Source organism: Sorex araneus, chromosome 6 (genome assembly GCF_027595985.1).
Source record: "Sorex araneus isolate mSorAra2 chromosome 6, mSorAra2.pri, whole genome shotgun sequence".
NCBI classification, from domain to species: Eukaryota; Metazoa; Chordata; class Mammalia; order Eulipotyphla; family Soricidae; genus Sorex; species Sorex araneus.
In genome coordinates, this window is record NC_073307.1 from 43,450,157 (window position 1) to 43,475,501 (window position 25,345).

The 25,345-nt window shown below is 38.1% G+C and overlaps 1 protein-coding gene across 3 annotated transcripts in view; it reads right to left on the reverse strand.

The window, feature by feature from the left end:
• AP3S1 (adaptor related protein complex 3 subunit sigma 1) overlaps positions 1–25,345 on the reverse strand; it is a 53,005-nt gene that overhangs the window by 13,349 nt on the left and 14,311 nt on the right. For all 3 annotated transcript variants that reach the window (XM_055141803.1, XM_055141804.1, XM_055141805.1), the window contains exons 2-4: positions 23,910–24,001; positions 16,113–16,224; positions 2,135–2,206 (exon numbers count right to left, since the gene is read on the reverse strand). In XM_055141803.1, the coding sequence (XP_054997778.1) occupies positions 2,135–2,206; positions 16,113–16,224; positions 23,910–24,001 (276 nt within the window). The remainder of the gene's footprint in view (positions 1–2,134; positions 2,207–16,112; positions 16,225–23,909; positions 24,002–25,345) is intronic.

Here is a 25,345-nt window from a genome sequence, read left to right on the forward strand (position 1 = left end):
AGCTGAAGTTACCAAGATATTCTTAATGGCTGTTGAGAGGAAAGGGAGTCTCTCACTTTGTGGCTTTAAAGATACATTATCAAATTCAAGAGGAACTAGATTTGGTAAAAAACACACTACTTATTTCTTAATTCTCCCAGCCTCAAGGGCAGGAAGATTAGTTAGGACAGTTAATTACTTGGGAAAGCAGAAGTCTGGTGGGTAGTTCAGAGAATGGCAGATTGAGCACTAAATGGGTCAAAGTCATATATTCTCTTTACAGAATCTGCATATTGCTGACGTTTACCCTGGGTTTTGACACTGTGCTATAGATGGAGCATGCCAGGGCTGCCCAGAGCCACGGGGGTTTCAGCAAATGAAAGGTAACTGGCAAATAAGCTGATCCTTCCAGCAAATCTACAATGAACAGGAAGTGTAACTTTTTAAAAAATGAAGTTATAATGCCCAAAAGTAGAGAGAGAATATGGGGAATATTGTCTGCCATGGAGGCAGGGGGAGGGTGGGAAAGGGGGGGTATACCAGGGATATTGGTGGGGGGGAATGTGCACTAGTGGAGGGATGGGTGTTTGATCATTGTGTGATTGTAACGCAAACATGAAAGCTTGTAACTATAAAAAAGAAATCCAAAAAAATATGAAGTTATTTATATCTTTTATGTTACAATCAAAACATAAGTTGTAAAAAAAAAAGTGGGTGGCCAACCTCAGTTCGATACCCAGCACCATCTTGTCCTAAGCACAACTGGGAGCAATTTTTAAGCACAGAGACTGAAGCAGCAGCCTCCTGCATCACTGGGTGTGACCCTAACCCCTCCTCACCACAAAATTTTTTTTTGAAAGTATAGATGTTCCTTCCTCTGTAATATGTAACATTTAAACCATGCAAGACTTTATCCCAACCTCACCCTCTATAAAAATCAAAGCCTTTTGTTGTGTATACTATTACTCAAAAAACTTGAGAGAAATAAACCTTTTTAGATCCTCTTGGTAGTGGTGCCATCTTCAGTATTTAGCAACACACCAATTTTGACTGGGCGTGGGCAGAGGTGATCCTGTCCTACTACTTCAGGGTGACTAATACAGATAAGGATTTATGATGAGAAACTGCTAACACAGTAAAAGAAAATATGGACTACTGATAGGCGGGAGAGTAGATTACATGGAAACCATTAAAAACTTTTTTTCTTCAATACAGAAACTGATTATATTGCAGAGAGCCGCAGCTTTGTCACAAAGTGAAGATAAGAAACATGCTAAGCAGGATGTAAGAATGAGGAATATGCTGATATTTGCTTATAACTTCCTCTTTTGATTTGCTCATCCAAAAGCAGGCCAAGGGTTTTGTGGCAAAAATCTCTGTAACCAGGGCCAGAGCAGTAGTACAGTGGGTAGGGCTCTTGCTCTGTATGTGGTCAACTCATGTCCCATCCCTGGCAACACACAAAGAGGAGGACCTGAGCACTGCAGCGTGCATACCAAAAATCACCCCCCTCTCCCCAAAAAGGTAGTTTTTTTTGGTTCATCCTCTGAGTACCACCTCTGGGAGCAACCCTGGAGCACAGAGCTGGTAGAAGAACCCAAAGAACTGTCAGGGGTAGCCAAGAAACCAAATAACAAAATAAATATTTTGCGGGGAGGGTCTCCAAGTTAGTACTAAGCAGTCTAAAGGCCTCTCCCACTATTCACCACTATTCAATGTGAGGGCCCAAGGAAGTGATGCTACCAGAGTCCTTGAGAGGCAGGGATTACCTGCATCACCTCCACAGTACTAGGGGCTGTAGGGCTTGGAGGCTTCCACGATACTCAGCAATGCTCAGGAGAACATGTGATACCACAAACAAAACCAGGGTATGCTACATGCAAGGCAAGTACCTTAACCCCTGTATAGAATCTCTAGCCCAAATGGTATTTTTTAAATGCTCAAAAAAAGAGAGCATTACTTGTGCTATATCTTGATAGTGGTAGTGGTTACATAACTATATGCATTTGCAAAAATTTAACTGACTGCATATTTAAAACCAACTTTTAGTTTTAGCTAAAATGTTTTATATGTAGCCAGCTATTTTGCACTAAATATATTTTTGCATATTAATGTTTTCCTTGAATAAAAAGATTTAACAATACAAAAATAGTACCTTATCTACATGGAAAATTAAATCCAGTTCACAAACATTTTCAAAACACTTGTCTAGTGTTTCCACAAATACCTATAGAAAAAGAAAAGAAAAAAGTTAAACTTTTGAAAATTGTACGAGTCCATTCAAATCTATTCTCTATAAGGCAAATCATTCTTATTCGTAAATTAAAACTTTCCTAATTATATTTTTAAGTAAACATATTAAGAACAAAAAACAAATTTTAGACAATTTTTCTGTACAATACTTTTTAATATTTTACATACAAACAAAACTATTGAAAATAAAAACTAAAGACTCAAAAGAATGCCAAGCTGTTGAATTGTCCCAGATAGGCCAATCTCTGGGCTGAGAATGCTGCGGCCTTCTTGGAATGGGGAAGAGCAAATTCCCTTCCCTACCTAAAAGCCTTCATTCATGTCTTCATTCTCCTGAAACTGAAAAAAGCATCAATAAGAGGCCTAATGCACATTATCAACTTGTGTAATATTATTTATCACAGTTAAGATCACAGATTGCATCAAACAGAAAGAAATCTTCAGAGAACTAATCATCTGGGCTGATTAAAGAGCTAAGAAGAAACCAGGGAACACCACAAATGCCAAGGTTCAAATAAAAGGAATAGAGAAGACATGAGTTTCTAAAAGAACTATGCCCTTTTTTTGTTGTTTTGGTTTTGGGTTTTTGGCCCATACTCAGCATTGCTTAGGGTTTACTCCTGGCTCCTTTACCAGGGATCACTTCTGGTGGGGCTTGGGGAACTATTTGGGATGCTGGAAATCAAACCCCAGATCATCCCTGTATGTGCAAGGCAATCTGCCCACTGTACTCTTCAGCCCTCCACTTTTTTTTTTCTAATTGAGGTAACATTCAATTCCTCCATCCCTCTCGAAGAGCCCGGCAAATTACCAAGAGAATCCCACCTGTCAAGCTCCCCGTAGCGTATTCAATATGCCAGCCAAAAACAGTAACAAGTCTCACAATGGAGACATTACTGGTGCCCACTTGAGCAAATCGATGAACAACGGGACGACAGTGCTGCAGTGCTACTTAAAAGCCTAGCAGCCCCCATCCACACCCAACATCCTCTGGTACATAAACAGCCCAGCTCCACAACTGAACTTCATCAAGTCACCAACCCATCAAATCATCCCAGTTCCATAGTTTCGAGAGCACACGGCTGAGTAGATACCTCCAAATTTCACAGCACTGACAGCCTAGTAGGCACAATGCATATTTGATGGGGGCGCTGCATAGAAGACCACCACGCTCAAAGAGCAAAATCACAGAGAACGCTCAACTAGCACCAATCAGCCCAGAAAATCCTCAGACAAGTGACTTTAGCAAGACCACTGAGATATAGCAAGTATCACAAATTGACTTAAAATTGATTGGTTTTTTTGATAATTCCACTTGCTATTTTGTTGTAACAAGGAAAATTTGTTTGTGCTTGCTAAGAGGGCAGGCTTAGGGGGTGGGTAAGAAACTCGTGACACTGGTGGAGCCAAGGTCACACTGGTGGACTGGTGGTGGGACTGAGGTTGGAACACTAAATGCCTAAACAACTGTGTTATAAAAAACCTTATCAATCAGTGTTTAAATGAAAAGAAAAGGAACTGAACATTCTTTTATAACTAGGTACTACTACTATTATTTAGAGAAGCACATGAAAATGCTCTTATCAAGCTCTCTATCTTCATGTGAAGGGAAAAAAAAGCTTATTAGAAATATTCATCTAGGGGCTGGAACAATAGCACAGTGGGTAGGGCATTTGCCTTATACGCAGCCGACCCGAGTTCAATTCCCAGCATCCCATATGGTCCTCTGAGCACTGCCAGGGGTAATTCCTGAGTGCATGAGCCAGGAGTAAACCCCTGTGCATTGCTGGGTGTGACTCAAAAATAAAAAATTAAAAGAAAAAAAAGATATTCATCTAGTCAACAATTTTGGGGCGGGTTGTTTTGGATTTTTGTTTTGGGGCCACACCAAGTAGTGCTCAGGGATTACTCCTGGCAGTGCTCAAGGATTACACTTGGCTCTGTACTCGGGGATCACTTCTGTTGGTCACGGGGAACCAGATGGGGTGGTAGGGATTCAACCCGGTTGTCTGCGTGCAAGCATTTACCCTACTGTATTATGGCTCCTGCCCCAGTCAACAATTTTTAATTAGCAAATCAGTACACAAGGTCACCAAAAATTTCTGGAAAAAAAACAGCAGATGGGGTCAGACTTAGCTGGGTTTAAACTTCAGCTCATGTATGACTTTGTATTGGGAAGGGGTAACTCAGAAAACCTGAATGCTCAAATCAGGCACTGTTCTCAGAATGGCTGCTTTCAGACTAGTCCTTGGCCAGCTCCTGGGATCTGAATTGAGTGCCTACAATGTTCTGACAGGAAGGTTTTTGTGTGCCTGACCTCCTGGGCCACAGTGAGCCAATTTAAGCAGTTTATGCTGTGTAATTTACAGTGAGTATCTCTTTCTCGAGGGCCTCGAGATGAAATGTAACCTAGGTCAGGCACACAGATGCTATGTGCCTATGTGGCTGACCTCCAATAAATATTTTGGACACCGAGGTTAGGGTGAACTTCTCTGGTTGGGACACTTTGTACATGTTATCACAAGTTATTCTGGAGGGATTAAACATATCTTGTATGACTTCAGTGGAATCGACATCTGGAAGTTTGTACCTCCAGAGTTCCTCCAGAATTTCCCTCGTGTACTTAATTCCCTCAGATTTTACTTGGCATCCCTTTACTTTAAGAAACAGTAACAGGGGCTGGAGCGATAGCACAGCGGGTAGGGCGTTTGCCTTGCACGCGGCTGACCCGGGTTCGATCCCCGGCATCCCATATGGTCCCCCAAGCACCGCCAGGAGTAATTCCTGAGTGCAAAGCCAGGAGTAACCCCTGAGCAGCGCTGGGTGTGACCCAAAAAGAAAAAAAAAAAAAAGAAACAGTAACAATAAGTATAACAACCTCTGAGGTGTATGAATTCTAACAAATCACTGAGATGGTCATAGGAATCTCTGATACAAACCTTCAAAAGTAATTTTTTTTCTTTTGGTTTTAGAATCACAATTGGTGGTGCTCGAATGGTATTTCTGGATTTGTGTTTGGGGGTAGCTCCTGAAGTGCCTATGAAGGCTGGGGGAGAAACGGATCATATGATGCCATGGGATCAAACCTAAGCCTCCTGCATGCAAAGCATGTACTGCAGCTTGTTAATCTATCTCTTCACACCCCAAAACTAAGTTTTTAAATTTCATCTTGCATGGCTTTCATTCCCTACTGTAGTCCTATTTCTAGCCCACTTTTTAAAAAATAATTATTGTAGACAGAAGTACATATAATCTAAATGGAAATTTAAAGGATGAAAGGGAGTAGCTTCTCATTATTATTATCATCATCATACGAGTACATAATGTCATAGTATAATAACAGCTGTAGCAGTTAATGTAAACCAGGATTCTTTTAAGAAAATTAAAATGTATGATCACTTTACTTTTTGTGATCCTATGAGACAAAGTAAACTCTAAACAATTTCATACTGCAATTGCTTCAACCTGTGGGCCATTTACATAGATCCACAATTCAAAGTTCTTTAAGGTCTTTAAATGGATGTCAAACATCTTTAAAAGAAGTCAAACAATGTAGACATGTAGCTACATGACTATGATCAACTGTACTAGATCAGGATTTGACAAACATTATCTTCAAAAGTCCAGAGTTCAGTTCCAAAAAGCTAGCTAAGCCAAACCAACCAGAACCAGGTGTATGTGAAAGAGCAACTAAAGGATGCCAACCCCTGCAAGCACCACAAATACAAGATGTATGAGTAGCACAGCCAGGAGTGCAACCCTTCAGTGAGCAATGTGTGAACATCACAACTAAAGAGTGCAACGTCCAGAAAGAATGTATGCAAGCACTGCAAATAAAGGACAAGCACCGCATCTTTTTTAAAATAATTTTTTATTAATGAATCACCATGAGGTACAGTTACTGACTTACAAACTTTCGTGCTTGCGTTTCAGTCATACAATGATCGAGTACCCATCCCTCCACCAGTGCCCATTCTTCACCACCAATGACCTCAGTATCCCCCCCCCACTACCCCCATCTTGTCCCCCCCCCACCCCACCTCGCCTTTGTGGCAGGGCTCTCTCTCTCCTTTTGGGTGTTGTGGTTTGCAGTACAGGTAACAAGCAAACATCATGTTTGGTCTATAATCTACTTTCAGCACGCATCTCCCATCCCGAGCAGGCCCTCCTAGCACCCCCCTTTACTTGGTGGTCTCCTTTCTATCTGAGCTGCCTTTTCCCCAAGCATGTGAGGCTGGCTTCCAAGCCCTCCAAGTCCTCCTGGTACTTATATCTACTATTCTTGGAGTTAGTCGCTCATTCTGTTACTTTATATTGCACAAATTAGCGCAATCTTTCTATGTCTGTCCCTCTCTTTCTGACTTATTTCACTCAACATGATACTCTCCATGTTGGTCCACTTATATGCAAATTTCATGACTTCATCCTTTCTAACAGCTGCATAGTATTCCATTGTGTAGACATACCATAGTTTCTTTAACCAGTCATCTGTTCTTGGGCACTTGGATTTTTTTCCAGATTCTGGCTATTGTAAACAGTGCTGCAATGAACATACAAGTGCAGATGTCATTTCTACTATACTTTTTGCATCTCTGGGATATATTCCCAGAAGTGGTATTGCTAGGTCAGATGGGAGCTCAATTTCCAATTTTTTTGAGAAGTGCCCATACTGTTTTCCAAAAGGGTTGAACCAGTCAGCATTCCCACCAGCAGTGAAGGAGAGTCCCTTTCTCCCCACATCCTCGCCAATACCAGTTGCTTTTGTTCTTTTGGATGTGGGCCAGCCTCTAAAGCACAGCATCTTGATGTGCAACCCCAGGTAAGTACTAAATGAAATCATCAGCATCACTATGGCCAAGCATGGTGATAAGCACCAGTCATGACAACATCAATGGAGGGAAGGGGAAAAAATAAATTAGTAAATTTTTTAAGATTTCAGGAAATCAAATGCTAGGTTTGGTTTAAATAAAATTAAAAATGCTCGACAAAAACAATTACATTGATTTTGTTCTGAATTAGCAAAAAAAAAAAAAAAAGAAAAGAAATCTAGAATCCTAAGATGAGAAACATGCCACTGATTTGTTATATGAAGAAAGAACATACAAAGTAATATTCAAACTGAAGACTAAAAACAAAACAAAACAAAACAATGAGAGGGCAATGAGGAGTCTATCTACATCAAAAATTTTGCATTGTAATTCATGAGAAAGTGAAACCGCAAGAAAAAAAAAACCATAAATTGTGTGGTAACTAGCACCCTCTTGTGTTTCTTTCTTTCGTATTTTTATTTGCTATGTCAGGATCAAATCCAGGAACTCATACATGCAAGGCATGAACTCTACCACTGAGCTACATCCCTGCATTTTATTTATTTTATTTTTAGCTCTTTGGGCCACATTCAGCTGTGCTCAGGGCATATTCCTGGCTCTGCACTCAGGGATCACTCCTGGCAAGCTCCGGGAACAATATGAGTGCTGGGGATCAAGCCCATGCCATGTTCAAGGCAAATGCCTGGTTTTATTTTTTAAATGATACAAAGCTCAAAGTCTATTTCAGTATAGATATTAGGGGGAGTGTGGGCTTCCTAGCAGTCAGTAAGGGACCCTGGGGCCACTCCTAGTAGTACTCAATCAACTGGGCTTAACAATTCAATGTTAGGGCCCACGGACGTGATCTGTATTTGGACCACCGGGTAACCCTGGCAGTGTTCAGGGATCTCCAGGAATATAGCTAGCAGTGCTCAGGGAGCCATGCTGTACTAGGGTGGGGGTTGGATGGGGGTCCCACATGCATATGGGACGTCTGTGTTCTTTCTCTGGCCCCTAGAGAAAGGTTATTTGTAATTTCAAAATATTCCCCATAAGATACTTTTAAGCACACAGGGGAAGTGAAAGTGGAATTTACCTGACAGTAGGGATAGCTAAGAGGCACTACTTTAAGTAAACAGAATAAATATACATAATGGGCCAGAATGACATCCTATACCTTAAAATAAAATGCACTTTTATAAGGACATAACATCACCTCTGTGGTATTTTTTCTTTAGTTTTTTTCTTTTTATTTTTTTCTCTGTGGTATTCTTACCAAATCACATAACTAGAGTTTAATCATTAGGAAACATCTAATACAGGACTGGAGAGATGGCTCAGAGGGCTGAACACATGCTTTGCATGCAAGAAACCCAAATTCAACCCCTAGCACCACATGGTCCTCTGAGAACCACTCAAAGTGTCCCTAAGCGCTGAATCGGGAATAGCCCCTGGGCTGCAGAAACCCCAAAGAAGGAAAAAAATAACAAGATTTCCCATCTAACAAGACTAGGAAATAGCACAAGTGTTAGGATACACATTTTGAATGCACAGAAAGCTAGATCTATCAGAGCACTTCACAGTTCCCACCATCATTTGGTGTGGCCCTAGTGGGACCATCATTTTACTCTGGAAAATAAAGAATTTGTCTTAAATTAAAAAAAAATCCCGGGATGTGGGGCTGGATTGATAGCACAGCGGGTAGGGCATTTGCCTTGCATGTGGTTGACCCAGGTTCGATTCCCAGCATCCCATCTGGTCCCCTGAGCACTGCCAGGGCTAATTCCTGAGTGCATGAGCCAGGACTAACCCCTGTGCATTGCTGGGTGTGACCCAAAAAGCCAAAAGAAAAAAACAAGGTCTCCCTCCCAAAAAAAAGTTCTGGAATGCTAACTCGAATTGTTTCTAGATATATACATATAAGAAAAAAATCTTACTGAAAAAACGTTTTCAATACACGAGCAGAACTAGGACTCCCTCTTTCTCCGACAGATAGAACTGCACATAGGAAAAGGGGTTTCTATCATTTCCACACAGACATATTTTCCTTATCTTTTCCCATAGAGAGGGAAGGCAATTTCCCAAATTTCTCAGTGCTAATAACAGTCAGTTGGCTCTTCCACACAGGTCTAATACATCATTAACTCTAAATCTGGACAGTCCCACACATAAGTAATGTATCTGTCACCCCACACGCCTACCCTCCTAGTAAAAGACAATAGTGATGCACAAGGAGCAGCATAACTTCATAGGCATACTAATTCTATGTTCAGTAAAGCTGATCTAGGCATGATTTGCCATGTGAGAACAGTCAGATCAGGAAGTCTCTCTTCACTGGAGTATTCTTGCCTTATATTTCCCCAATTATGTCACGTATCATACAACCTTATTACCATGTAGAATTTGTGCTAATTCATCACACAGCATCAACACCAGGATTTAAAAAAAAAAAAAACTCATAGCTCTTCTAAACATAAAAAAATTAAGAACTTCTTGGGGGCTGGGAGCGATAGCACAGCGGGTAGGGCGTTTGCCTTGCACACGGCTGACCCGGGTTCAAATCCCAGAATCCCATCGGGTCCCCTGAGCACCATCAGGAGTAATTCCTGAGTGTAGAACCAGGAGTAGCCCCTGTGCATCGCTGGGTGTGACCCAAAAAGCCAAAAAATTAAGAACTTCTTTACCTAATTCAGTTTGTACACTAAGAATATTTTGCAAACTTTTCTTATAAAGTTTTAAAGACAGTGTTAACTTTACATTACAATTACATGTCAGTCATTTGGCCATGGCCTTCATGTATAACATATGAATTATAACATTTAATTCACTCACCTACTTTTTGAATAAAGATAATATTGTTCCTATTTTGCAGATGAGAAAAAACAGGGCTAAAGAACTTTAAAAACTTGCTCAAAGTCATGTGTCAGTAGAAAGCAGCCTGAATGGTATTAGCCACTACTACTTTAATTTTTCTCATAAGATGATATATGCAGTATATTGAAACAGGTATACTTCAAAGCTAAAATTAATCTAGCCTACATATTGTCTTTCTCAATCAGCATTGCCAGCCATAAATAAAATGATTTTCAAAAGCTAGTCCAATGGTGCCATAGTAGTGACAAACACTCTATGTTCACGGAGCTTTAATTTATATACATTTTACAGAAATTGTAAAAACCAACCAAACAACCATTTCTTTCTAAATAGCTATAAAAAAATGTTGCTGTTAGTTCTCAATTTTTCCTCACTTCAAATGAACAAGATTAATTCATGTTTATATAACTGCTACATGTAGTAAAGAAAAAAAGAATAGGATCTGCTAATGTCAAGAGAATTTTTATGCATCCATTATCAGCTTGGCATAACAAATTAATTGAGGACAGTATGACTGCTTATAAATAACACAAACAACATTAATATTTTACTGAAGTCTATTCTCACTCTAAATATTTTAACACTTCCATTGAAGATAAGCTCCAACAGAAATAATTCTTTAGTTAGCTGCTCGCTAGTAACGCTAAAATTTGCTTATATGAAAGTTAATAACACTAAAATGATACACATCAGAAACAAAGAAGCATTGCTTTTTTTCTGAATTGACAAAGAACTAAAAACAGAAACAAAGAACAGAAGCTGGATTGACATATTGCTCTAAATTCTATGTAGAGTTTATTAACAATATCCTCTATCAGATTTTATATAAGATATAAAGTCCAATCTAGTGTAACATGAATGCCTCAGAAAAGAAAATCTTTGTTTATAAATACATGCTTCCCTGGGGTCAGACATTATATTGGGTTAGGAAATTGCCTTGCATACCGTCCACTCAAGTTGGATCACTGGACTGTCTATGATTCCCTGAGAGCCACAGGAGTGATCCCTGAGTGTAGAGTGAGGAGTAAGCCCCGATTATAGTCAAGTGTGGCCCTCGAACCAAACTAAAACAAAAATACATGATTCCAATGATTAATGAAAGCTAAATCATAGGAATAGTATTTGTTAACATACAAAAAAGTATAAATTAAACATGTTTAGCAATTACATGTCAACGTTTAAGGTTTTTTTTAATCTGTTGTCTAAAGAATAGGTAAGAACAAGGTATTTTGACATAACCTCTCCACATTTACAATTTTCCGCTTTTACTTTGTTGTTTGAGGGCCACACCCAGCTGTGTTCAGATCTCACCCCTATTGGGGCTGGGGGACGACATGGGATGCAGGGGAATTCAACCCCAGTTTGGTGATGTGCAAGGCAGGCACCTTATCCACTGTACTTTCACTCCAGCCCTTACTTTTAAAACTAATCTAGACACCCTTCAAACTGGACGGGAAACAAAATCAGTTCTAAGTTAGCTCTAAACAGCTGTTCAGATAAGGAGAAACAATGTGCAACTCCCTCCCATAGTTGTTCACTCAAAAAAATGGTTTTAATGTGACTTACTCATACATGTCCAGCATTCCCACAGCAGAATTTAGTGATCTGTGGTAACAGCAGTGGAAAGATAGCAACGACGAACTTCCGACATATTCACTGTAGTGGTAGAACTAGCTCTCGTAAGATAAATTATGGAAGTTTTCTTATGACTTGATAGGACAACATGTGATAATTCAACAGAATCTTCTTATAAAAACTAATGCCTACATTATAAATGGGAATATGACACGATTATCCTGAAACTCCTTTTTCTGTATTTTCTCAAGTATAGAAACAAACATTTGAACACTTATAGCTAAAATAATTTGTAAATCAGATGATAGTTTCTATTTTACACAAACATGATAGAATTTACTGCAAAAATGGTGTAGGATATTTGTTCCTTGACAATTTCTCATATACTTTCTGAGTCATAAAAATTATGCTATCATAACTATTAAGATTAGCTACAGCATTAAATATATAATTAATAATTCTGATCTAAATCTCAGGAAACAAGTACGAAATACTTCAAGTCTGGGTTGTAAAGATAGTTCAAAGGGTAAAGCATGTCATCACTATGACAAAGATGTTGGAAACAATCATTCTAGATAAGAACTGTGCACTCAAAATAGGTAAAAGAAGAAACATGATTAACTCTCAGTATCTGTATTGCAAACAATATGCCCAAAAGGGGAGGGGGAGGGGAGAGAGAGAGAGAGAGAGAGAGAGAGAGAGAGAGAGAGAGAGAGAGAGAGAGAGAGAGAGAGGAGGGAGGGAGGAAGGAAGAGAGGGAAGGAGGCAGGGAGGGAGAGAGAATGTGCCTGCTAGTGGGGTGGCATGGTGGGAGGGAAACTGGGGATATTGGTGGTGGGAAATGTAGACTGGTGGAGAGATGGGTGTATGACTGAAATCTGCCCATGAACAGTTTTGTAACTATGTAATCTTATTGTGATTCAATTTAAAAATAATAAAATAAATTTTAAAAGAATCTTAGGAAAAAAATAAATCTCAGTACGTGTTTTGATTTGGATCAACGAGATAGTACAGGAGGTATAATTAATGATTCTGATTTAAATCTCAGTAAACAAGTATAAAACACTTATTTTGATTTGGGTCAAGACTGTACAGGGGGTATAATTAATGATTCTGATTTAAATCTCAGAAAACAAGTATAAATATTTCAGATTTGGGTTGAAAAGATAGCACAGGGAGTAAGGCATTTGTCCTGTATGCAGTCAATGCCAGTTAGATCCCCAGTACCACATATAGGTACCACGTATTGTTTCCCTGAGCACAGAGTCAGGAAAAAACCCTAAGCACCCTTAGGTGTGACTGTAAAAATAAAACAGAACAAAACAAAACCTTCCGATTTACCTCTAGAAAAATTTACATCTCTAGAAAAATTTACATCTGTTTGTAAGTCTTTCTTTGTTGAAATCATCTTTTTTAACAAAACAGTCTGAATTTTTTTTTTTTTTGCGCTTTTGGGTCACACCCGGTGATGCACAGGGGTTACTGCTGGCTCATGCGCTCAGGAATTACTCCTGGCAATGCTCGGGGGACCATATGGGATGCTGGGATTCGAACCCGGGTCGGCTGCGTGCAAGGCAAACGCCCTACCCGCTGTGCTATTGCTCCAGCCCCAACAGTCTGAATTTTAAATAAATTATTGTTTTCCCTCATAACATTAGTAGCTAGTTCAGGCAAATAAAATGCTTTAAAAAGTGTATCTAGGTATCTGAGAGATAAATTTTAAAACAGCTTTATTCATATTAAATATCATTGTCTAAAAATACAAAGCATCTTTGACAGTAAACAGTAAAGTGAAATAACTGCTTACTACATGATATAACAATAAATGAAATAAGGAACAAAGTTAAAAGGCAATGCAAAAACAAGGAACCTATTGGACAAAGAAAGCTTTCTTGTCATTATCTTTCTCCTACGCGCCTATGATTTCTCTTTGCCCAAGGTCAAGAAAGAGCAAGATAACAAGTGATAGTACTATGATAATCTTAACTAATACAATTATTTAAAGAAACTATATTCTGTAAGTTAATTTTTAACTTTTGCTGAAAATATCACAAGTACAAAGTACAAAATCCTAAATTTACAGAGATTATTGATTTTTCACTTATTAAACACACTATGGAACCAACAGTCAAAAAATATACATGTATTACTAGCATATAAGAAGTGCAGTATCCCATTTTCCTAGCTAACTCTTCTCTCTGGGTGTTCCTGTCACTTATATGGAACAATATTAGACACTAAATGCATCCATTCATTCAATAATTATCTGTTGATGACTTATGTGCCATGAGTCATTCTATATAGTGAGGACCAGTTAGTGAACAAAAATAAACAAAATTCCTCAGCCTTACTGTTGGTTATTTACCCAAAGTATTTTAGACTTCATCAGTGAATTGTCCCCTTTCCTCCTCCCAGAGAAGCTTACCATGCTCTCACTAACATCCCTAATTGAGTTAAAGTCTATCTTTAGCCTTTCATTTGTATTTTAACCTCTCATCACAGTTCTCCAAGTCAGTCTTGATTACTTATAAGCCAAAACTTTCTGGTAATTCTGAACTTTGTATTTGTACTGCTTTGTATTTGAAGTGTTGTGTATTTGTAGCTGCTTTTCTATTTCCCCTATAGCCTTTTTATATTTTACTATAGAGCAATGTTCTTTGCTTAAACACAGAAAGACCATTAATGCTATGCTCCTAATATCTTAGAGTTTATTAACTCTAAAATATATCTACTCCTGGGCATAATTATTTGGTCATAATTACTTGATTCAGACTTCAATTGCTATAGTTCCTAACACCATAAAGGGGAGGTCCTGCCGTGGGACTGGGATGGGTCTGGGGTGAGTGGCAAAGCTATCCCAGCATCAAAATGGGACATTCTAGAAAGCATAAATGTATGATCTTGATGCAAACTGTTATGATTTGAGAGACAGGACCCCATGGGGAAGGACAAGCTGAACTTGCCTGAGGACTCAGTCTGGGATTTATGGTAAAAGCCCTGCTTGCTCTCAGAACCCAGAGAACTAAGAGCTAAAAAGCCTTGCTTGCTCTCAGAGTTCAGAGAACTAAGTTTTGGGATCCTTGTCTCTTACTGTGTTAATCCAAACAACTGCAAGTATTGATAACTTATACAACTAGAGGGAAAGATAAAAGCAATATAGATGTCTCTGGAAGACAGAGTGACTTCTTGAGTTAATCTCCCCAAGAGGATTTCCTCCACCAAATGTTTATCTATGCAACAAAGCTTATAATGTTTGTAAGAATAAAAGACAATAAACAGGATAAAGTTAGCCAAACACATATAATATTACATAGTGATAGGTAGTGAGGAAAAGAATAATCAACTTGGAAAGGGTTAAAAATATCAGAGTGGGGCTGAAGAGACAGGGTAGTGGATAAGCTGCTTGCAAGCAGCTTGTTCAGTCCTGGCATCTGATACGGTCCAAGCCTGCAAGGAATGATCCCTGAGCACTGAATGAGGAGTAAGCCCTGGGCACAGCTGAGTGTAGTCCCCCAAAAAACAGACTTATATGTATGAAATATACAAATGTATATATTTTAGAGATTAAGAGTTGAGAGTTAATACTATGGCTAAAGTGTCTGCCTTGAATGTGATCGATAAGCACTGCATATGGTCCTCCAAGCACGGCCCAGAGCACAGAGCCCCTGAGCACAGAGCCAGGAGTAAGCCCTGAGCACAGATGGATGTGGCCAAAAAATGAGAAGAAAAAAAAATTAGAGAGAGGGAAAATTTTTATAAAGAAGGACCAGAGAATATCAATGGGGCTGTCTAGTAGATCAAGACCTGAACAAATGAAGTTAGACATGGAAATATCAAATAGTAAAGCACTCTGGTGAAAGAAATATCAAATAGAAGAACACACTGGGATGGGAGATATGTGTGAAAGTAGATAAAGGACCAAACCTGATGGTCCCCCAGTATCTGTATTGAAACCATAATGCCCAAAAGTAGGGAGAGAGTAAGAAAGAAACTGTCTATAATAGAGGCAGGGGATGGGGTGGGGTGGTGGTGGCCAGAGAGATACTGGGGACATTGGTGGTGGAAAATGTACACTGGTAGAGGGATGAGTTATTGTATGACTGCACTCAAACATGAAAACTTTGTAACTGTATCCCATGGTGATTCAATAATAAAAATAAATTTAAAATCTTTTATTAATGTAGAAAAAAAGAATAGTCTAGAAGAAAACGAATCAGAAGAAAAGAGAACACCTGTAAGCAAGTAAGAAAACTGCAGGTTGAGTAATCAATTAAATCAGATTTAATTTTAAACAAAAAAGGTAATATGAATAAGAGTAATTAAAGGTAAAAAGTAAATTTCTGACGACTAACCATGATCTCCAGGAATATGATGAAATAATTTCAGGAAATAGGAAGGGATAGTAACAGGAAAAAGGGTATGATGAAATTAGTGGTTATGATTGGTTTTAACTAAATTAAATTAGTCCACTGTTTTATACCCTTAATTTTACCCACCTAATATCTACCATGGAACACTTTCTAACCAAAGAAAACATTCCAAGTAAATTAGAACATACAAGTTTTTAAAAATATGAATACCAAAACTGTTTTTTAAGTCAGTATGAGGTAAATGTTAACCTACCTGAATTAAGTCTAAAATGCCAAGTTCACTTTCTGAAGAATCCACGCAGAAAACAAAATATAATGTTGCATAATGTCTGTATATCAGTTTGTTGTCGGATCCTCCAATCAATCTAAATGACAAGAGAAAACAACAAAAATGTTATAGGGAATAAAACAATTTTATTATCTTAAGCAAAATGACTTCTTTAAAACCATTTTACAGTGACAGGAGAGATATTACAGTGAGTAGCGCACTTCCCTTGCATGCAGCAGACCTGGGTTCTATCCCCAGCATCTCATACAGTACCCCCAGCACAACCAGGTATGATTCCTGAATGCAGAGCCAGGAGTAAGCCCTGAGCACAGCCAGGTGTGGCCAAAAAAAGCAGTATCACCAGCACCACCACCACCAACAGCCAAAAAATAACATTTACAAAACAAAAGGTAAATGTAAATGTAACTTCATAGCATTCAAGTCAACTTCTATCAGAGACTATGTAAATAAATTCAGATGGTTTTTAATGTCACAGTGTCAGGTAAAAGAAAAGGCTGTTAAGCTATATTACATTCACTCAGTAAATTATTGAGTACCTCACTCATCAAACTACTAAGTACTTACTACAGGTTGGGCACTGACAGTAAGGAACAATATACACACAAAAAAGAAAAATGATCGGAAAGAAAGGTGTTACACAGAAAATCTGATCAAAATGACGCAGAAATTATGAAATGACTACTTCAAATGAATCATTAAGAAGTGACACTCCGGTGATTCAATGAAAAAAATAGAGGAGGAGGAGGAGAAGGAGGAGAAGAAAAAAGAGGAGGAGGAGGAGGAGGAGGAGCAACAGCAGCAGCAGCAGCAGCATAAAAAAATTAGAAATAAAAAACTTTTCAGGCAAAGATAACAACTAATAAAAAGGCCATTTCACAGTGACCAGAATACAAAAACAGTCTACAGAATGTGAAAGGATATTCACCTAATACCCCTGTGACAAGGGGATAATATCAAGGATATACAAGGCAATGGTTGAACTCTACAAGAAGAAAACATCCAATCCCATCAGAAAATGGGGTGATGAAATGAACAGAAACTTTTCTCAAAGAAGAAATCCGAATGGCCAAAAGACAAATGGAAAAATGCTCTTCATCACTAATCAGGGAGATGCAGACCAAAACAACAATGAGATATCATCTCACACCACAGAGACCGGCCTACATCCAAAAGAACAAAAACAACCAGTGTTGGTGGGGATGTGGGAAGAAAGGGACTCTCTTTCACTGCTGGTGGGAATGCCGACTGGTCCAGCCTTTTTGGAAAACAATATGGACGTTTCTCAAAAAATCTAGAAATCAAGCTCCCATTAGACCCAGTAACACCACTTCTGGGAATATATCCCAGAGATGCAAAAAAGTACAGTAGAAATGACATCTGTACTTGTATGTTTATTGCAGCACTATTTACAATAACTAGAATCTGGAAAAAACCCGAGTGCCCGAGAACAGACGACTGGTTTAAGAAACTTTGTTATATCTACACAATGGAATACTATGCAGCTGTTATAAAAAAAAATGAAGTCAAGAAATTTGCATATAAGTGGATCAACATGGAGAGTATCATGCTAAGTGAAATGAGTCAGAAAGAGAGGGACAGATATAGAATGACTGCACTAATTTGTGAAATATAAAATAACATAATAGGAGACTAACACCTAAGGACATTAAAGTAAGGCTTGATAGCCAATCTTATGCACTAGGGGAAAAGGTAGCTGGGATGGAGAGAGGAGCACTAAATAAATGACGGTTGGAGGGATCGCTCAGGATAGTAGATGCACATTGAAAGTAGACTATGGACCAAACATGATGGCTACTTGTTACCTGTACTGCAAACCATAACACCCAGCAGGACAGAGAGTAAGAGGGATTGTGCCTGCCACAGAGGCAGGAGGTGGGAAGAGTGGGGAGGGATACTGGGAACATTGAGGATAAGGAATGGACACTGGTAGTGGGATGGGTACTTGAACATTGCTTGACAGAAACGCAATCATGACAGTCTGTAGGTCTGTAAATGTATCTCATGATGATTCACTAAAATAAAATAAATAAATAAATAAATAAATAAATAAATAAAGGCCATTTCATCAAGAACAAAGTATTTTTAAGGTCTTGAGCAATAGTACAGCGAGTACAGCATTTTCCTTGCATGCAGCTGACCCAGGTTCAGTCCCTGGCATCCCGTATGGTTCCCCAAGCAATGTCAGGAGTAATTCCGAGTGCAGAGCCAGAAGTAACCCGTGAGTATCGCCAGGTGTGACCCAAAAATATAATCAATCAATCAATAAATAAATATTTTTAAGTTCAGAGAAAGAATGATTATGGTCAAGGAAAGACCAGTGAATGAGGTCAAAGTAGTAGTATCTGATCACAGGCTATTTGTAAGTGCTTATTAGATTTGAGTCCATAGTCATAGTAAGTTACATAGTTTAAGACTGATTACCAACTAGAAGATGAAAGACATATCTTACGTTTTGGATAGCCAAAAGACCTTTACCATTAATATCTCCATATTACTCTATTCTGAAATATAACTTTTTGTTTGTTTTTTAGGCCACACCCAGAAAGGCACAAGTGTTATTCCTGGCTCTGTACTCAGAATCCCCTCTGGTAATGTTTGGGGAACCATATAGGATGTTGGGGATTGAACTTGGGTTGGCTGCATACAAGGCGAACACATCACCCACTATACTATCACTACAGCCCACCTATTCTGGAATGCAAATGTAAAAAAACTGAGCTAAGAGATTTTCAGGTATTTCATCAGACATTTTTATTTATTGGAATTTAACATTTCACAAATAATAGATTGAAAATCACACCAAACATCTCATATTTTTCTAAATATGGTTTGTTATTTCACTACTAACTTTGCAATTAATTCACCTCAGAAGATACTTTAACACAATATGATATAAAAATATCAAAGGACTCAGGAAAATATTATCTAGTTTTTTCCAGTTAAAAGACTTTACATTTACAAAGTTGTTCATGATTAGATTTCAGTCATATAATGTTTCGACACCCATTCTTTCACCAATGTACTTTTCTCACCACCAACGGTCCCAGTTTCCTTTCCACACCCCCAACCCATCCCACCTACTGCTACTATGGCAGACACTTCCTCTCTCTCTTGCTCTCTCTCTCTCTCTATATATATATATACATATATATATATAATTTTCTCTCCCTCTTTCTCTCTCTTCTCTCTCCTCTCTCCTCTCTCTCTCTCTCTCCTCTCTCTCTCTTTCCTTTTAGACCTTATGGTTTGTATTTTTCAATACAGATAATGAAAGGTTATCAGATATATACCATTACCTGTGCTGCCCTTCACCCCACACACACACACTCTGTGGCAAGCTTCCAACCATTGACCTCTCTGGTCCCTGTTTACCCTCACCTTAGATATTAGTCTCATACTGTAGCACTGTCATCCCGTTGTTCATCAATTTAATCAAGAGGGCACCAGTAACATCTCCATTGTGAGACTTGTTGTTACTGTTTTGGGGCATATTGTTGCTGTTTTTGGCATATTTTTAGTCACTGTTTTTGGCATACCACACGGGTAGCTTGCCAGGCTCTGTCATGCAGGCTGGATATTCTCAATAGCTTGCCGGGTTCTCCAAGAAGGACGAAGGAATCGAACCAGGGTCGGCCATGTTCAAGGCAAATGCCCTACCCGCTGTGCTATCACTCCTATGTATATATATTTTTATATCCCACAAATGAATATCATCTATTTTTCAGTCTGTAAAAGTAACACTAAACTTATAATTCCATAAAACTAACTTCTCTAAGCATATACTATCTTTATGTTCTCTGATAGAAAAGCAGATATGTAATTAAAAATTCCTACTATACTAAATTATAGAAAACATATTAAATGGAGACAACAGGTCTTCAGTAGGAGGCTTGTCACTTGGTTGGGTGACAGGGTGGGGTGGTAAGGAATAGGAGAAAGAAGAGAACACTGTAACAATGGTGGGGAAAGTGGTCACTCTGGATCAGGAGAGGGTGCTGAAAAGTGATAAAGTGTTAACCATGAAATCCTATCATTAATAGCAATGTAAAACACAGTGCCTAAAATTTATAATCAAAGTTCCTGTCACATAACAGAAACAAAGAACAAGAGAAGATTAAAGAGCAGGAAAACTGGGCTTCAGTAGGAAGTTTGCGACTGGGGTGGGGGTGGAAGAATGTAAGGGAAGGGAACACAGGGCAAAGGGGGAGGGAACGTGCCTGTCATTACAGGCAGGCTGGGGACAAGAGGAAAACTAGGGACACTGGTAGAAGGTAGTAGACACGTGAAGGGATTGGTATTGAAACAATGTACACCTGAAACTCAATCACAAATATTTTTATAATTCTGTAACTCATGATGGTTCAATATAAATAAAGGGCTTTCGAAGAGGCAGACTGGGAGTGGGAGGGGAATGAGGGACATTGGTGGAGGGCAGGAACAATGGTGAAGGGATTGGTGTTGAAATACTGTATGCCTGAAACATTCACAGTATTTAAAATAAAATAAAAAATAAAAATATGGGTATGTGATCATTTGTAAAGCACCTTTCTTGCATGTGTGAGTCCTCAGATTTCATCTCTGGCACAGCACAACTACACAAAAAAATTTTAAAGTATTAATAATAATAAATATGTGTGTGCACATTAAATATCCTAAGATTATATTTATAGACAATGAGAGAAAAAGTTCCCCTATTGAGGGGAAGGAGGGTGCAGGGGTGTTGGAGCTATACCTGTCAGTACCCAGGCTTACTCCTGGTGGTGCTCAGCAGACCTGTCTATGTGGTGCAGGAGATCTAAAACCCACACACAAGGCAAGTGCCTTAAACCCTGTACTACCTCTTTGGCCCACAAAAGTTCCTTAAAAAAGACAAAAAGAGCACAAACAACAGGCTTCACTTCATCCTGAATTGACAATGCTGTGATAATCTTGAGCCACTGTTTTACTCTACTTTAAAAGAAGACCAGGTCCAGGAAGATGGCTCAAAATGCTGGAATACATGTTTAGCATGTAGGAGCCACAGATTTGATGCCTAGCCATGCACAGTCCCTCAGCACTGGCAGAAGCACCATTCAAGCACTGTGCAGGCAAAACAGACCATAGATAAAAACAGCAATAAAATAAGACCAAATCTTTGAGAAATCTTCAGTTTTAAATGATTACTAATGTTAAGAAAGTAAAACTATTAACATGACAACCATAAAATTTGCCTTTGAAAATATTTTATCTTTTTTTTTTTTGTTTGTTTGGTTTTTTTTTTGCTTTTTGGGTCACACCCGGCGATGCACAGGGGTTACTCCTGGCTCTGCACTCAGGAATCACTCCTGGCGGTGCTCAGGGGACCATATGGGATGCTGGGAATCGAACCCGGGTCGGCCGCGTGCAAGGCAAATGCCCTACCCGCTGTGCTATTGCTCCAGCCCCCGAAAATATTTTATCTTTAAATAATAGGACACTGATAAATACTGTTAGAAATCCTTACATGAAATGTAAAATCCTTACATATCATGTAAAATCAAAGAAATTTTGAAATAGTTTTAGTCCAAATAATTTGATTTTATGAGGAAAAAAAACTGAGGTGCAAGAAATTAAGAGATTGATCAAGAAAATTAGCTTATTTGTAATAAAAATTGGATGTGTGGCATCATCAATGATTTAATACTTCCTTTCTACTTTTTACAAGGTTGGTAAGAATGATCGCAAATTCAAACAGTGCGCAGGGATCATCAGGTTCTTGCACATCTACTGTATGTATTGCACTATGCAGGACAATACATTTCTTATAAGATTAAAAGGCTGTCATGAAGAGAAATAAAAGTAATAGCAAAGGTGTCCAAACCTCCAACTTTAATTGAAAAGAAATTAAATAGAATTAAATAAAAAAGAGTTAAAATGAAAGCAAGTTGATCTATCTCAAATAGTAAGTTGGAAAATGAGCTGATAGCAAAATTTAAAAGCATATTTTGAAGTGTATATTTTAAGTGCAGATGGTATAACCTTTGAAGAAAAAAAAGTAAACTTCCTACATGATAATAAAACTATGGTCACAAAAGAATCAATTATTGGGTTGGAGAGATAGCACAGGACTTAAGAATACAGCCAATCGTATTTTTGGTTTGTGCACACAGCCAATCCAGGTTCATTTCCCACAGTACCCCCAAAGCAATGCAGGGATAATCCTAAAGCACAAAGCTGGCAGTAGCCATCCAGCACCACCAAGTGTGGCCCAACTCACTAAAAAAATAATAATAACTAACTCTGTTATCAGCAAGAACCCTAAAACACAGAGCTGGGAATAACCTCCAAGCAATAGTGGGTGTGGTCCCCACTAAAGAAAAGAAGAATTTAATTTGGAAACATGAGAAGGAGTAATGGTGTGGCCCCCCAACAAAAAATAAAGAATCAGATTTGGAAACATAAAAAGGAACATTATTAAAACTACGTGAAAACAAATGTTTTCATAAAACCCATTGATTTTAAATATTTATGTTTAAAAAATCTGTAAGAACAATTTAGTGGACAAGAGAAAGTAAGGTATGTGTGGATAGGGTGGGGGGTGGTATAAATCAAGTTAAAAGGGTAAACTGTATGGTAAATGCTATTAAAAACAAAGAAGTAAAAGAAGGTCCATAGAAAAGTTATAATAGTTGACAAGTTTGACATTGGCAGTAAGATATTTACACTTATTTTAAGAAAAAAAGAATGGTTTTAATTCTATACCTACAAATACGTGCCTATATACATATATGCACACATGCACATATATAAAAATCAAAGTTCTGTTTTATTTGCAACAATAATCTCATTTAAAATATGGGGATGTGTGTGTGTGTGTGTGTGTGTGTGGTTGCAAAGGATCAAACCCAGAGCCTGACATATACAAGCCATGTGCTCTAACACTGGTCCGCATACCTGACCTTATGGCCTTAATCTAAATTTTTCTTTTGGGTAGACTATCCAAGCAGTGCTCAGCAGATTCAGGAAATACTCATAAGAATTCTCAGCTACACTGATCAGTTAAGGGCCCAAAGATGTGGTGCTGCTGGGGTCCTATGGTACTAGGGACCATATGGGCCACCCATGAAGTACGCAGGGGCCTTCAAGACTACAAATGTCTGTTCTTCGGGAACCAGGTGGGACTGAGAACTATACCAGGTTGGGTGCAGGACAACTATCTTAACCCTAGGATTATCTCACTAGGCCCTAAACTCAATTTTTATAAAGAGATTTACTCCCTATAAAGAGTACTCTTTAGTCTTTATTAAAAAGAATATGGTTATTCTGGATGTGTTTAGACAAAACTTTTCAAAATATTAAGTGAAAATAAACAACATGCAAACTAACTAGCAAAGCTAATTTTCTGTGATTATCAAGATTTTCTTTTTATGACAGTCAACGTAAAATTAATTTCCTAGAAGGATACACGAAGACTGGGAATGAGGACAAAAAGTTGGTGGGGGAGATTCTTAGCTTACATTTTATACTTTTCTATAAAATTTGAATTTTTTCCATATGGATATATTATCTTGATGCAAAATGTTCTCATAAAACTTTAAAAAAATTTAAAGGACTATGTATATTAAAAACTCCTACAAGTTAGAGTTACAAATAACATAGGTAGAAATTTATTCACCTGATTCAAGTAATTAAAATCAGGAAACTTTCAACCAAATACTGATGAAACAGTACTTATAGTCACATACTAAAAGATTACAAATGTCCATGAAATGCTTTACTTACAATCCTCCTTCTAGGAAATTACAAACATTTTCATCTCTCTTAGATACCAAATGGAATGTCTCCCTGATGATCTGCTGTTGTGTATCTTCACTCTGAGAAGGAATAATTCATATACATTAGGATTAAGTTTTTAAGATTAACAACATTTCAGAATTAAAAAAATAAAAGGTATCAATGTCTGACAAACTTATCTATTAGAAATGTCCATAAAAAATTCATGGATTATATATTACAAAAGTAAATCCCAACTCTTTAAAATATTACTTTGTTTTACTACAGTAAAACAAACTTATTTCTAAGCTTCAAAAAACAGAAGGCCAAAAATATAACTCAATGGGTTGAGCAAATGTTTTACATAAAAGAAGTCTGGTTTTTATTCATGGTGACTGAGAGCCATAATGAGTAATTCCTGAGCACTACCAAATGGGACCCAACCAAAGGAAAATATATATGATAAGAAATACATAAAATAATTATTTTAGACAATAGTGAAAGTGAGATTAGACAGTAGTCAAAGGACTTTTGTAAAATTTTAAAATAAATGAGTAAACAGGAAGAGGGAAAGTTATGAATAATTTATAATCTAGTCTATATTTTATTAGGAGAAAGATACAGAAGTTTGGACTGGCCAATTAATTTACCTAATTGCATACTGAGAGGTAAGAGTCCATTCGCCTTGCTCATAGTTATATAAGAATAGCCTAAGAACAAGAATTGCCTTAAAAATATTTATTGAATTCACCAAGTAATTAATATCCCAGTAAAGAAAAGAATCCTTAAACATTTCAGTAAAAACTGGGCAAACTGATGAACTACAAATTTACAGAAAAAAAATATGATAGACATAAATGAAAAGATACTAAGCCTCATTAGCAATGAAGTGGAATACAACTTAACAGAGAGATCCATATACACAATATACACAACAAATATAAAATTCAGACAACAACAAGTACTGACAAAGATATGGCACCACGAAACTCTCATCCTAAGACCCAAGAAATAGTTCAGTGACTTTGAGCATCTGGTTCAAGACATAACTTCTATCTTAGAACAGAACAGAAATAATAGAACAGATGCACTAAGTACAGTCCTAAAGACTCTGCTATCAGGGAACCCTGGTCACATAGCAATCAGGTGTCTGTGAGCACAAGTAAAGGGAAGCAACCCCCAGTAAGCACCTACACTAAGACATATGTGTGAGCAGACCTGGCAGTATGACTCCTGGCAAACATGCATACAATCACCACAGCAGTCCCTGGTAAACACTACAATTACACTTGTGAACACCCAAACTGGAGTAAAACCCCCAGTGAGCCTGTGCTCAAGCACTGCAACTAATGGAGTGTGAATCCAAGTGAGCACCAAAATCTGATACACAAGCATACCACAATAGGCAAGTGCCACCACCATGTGTGAGATCCCTGGTCATTCCA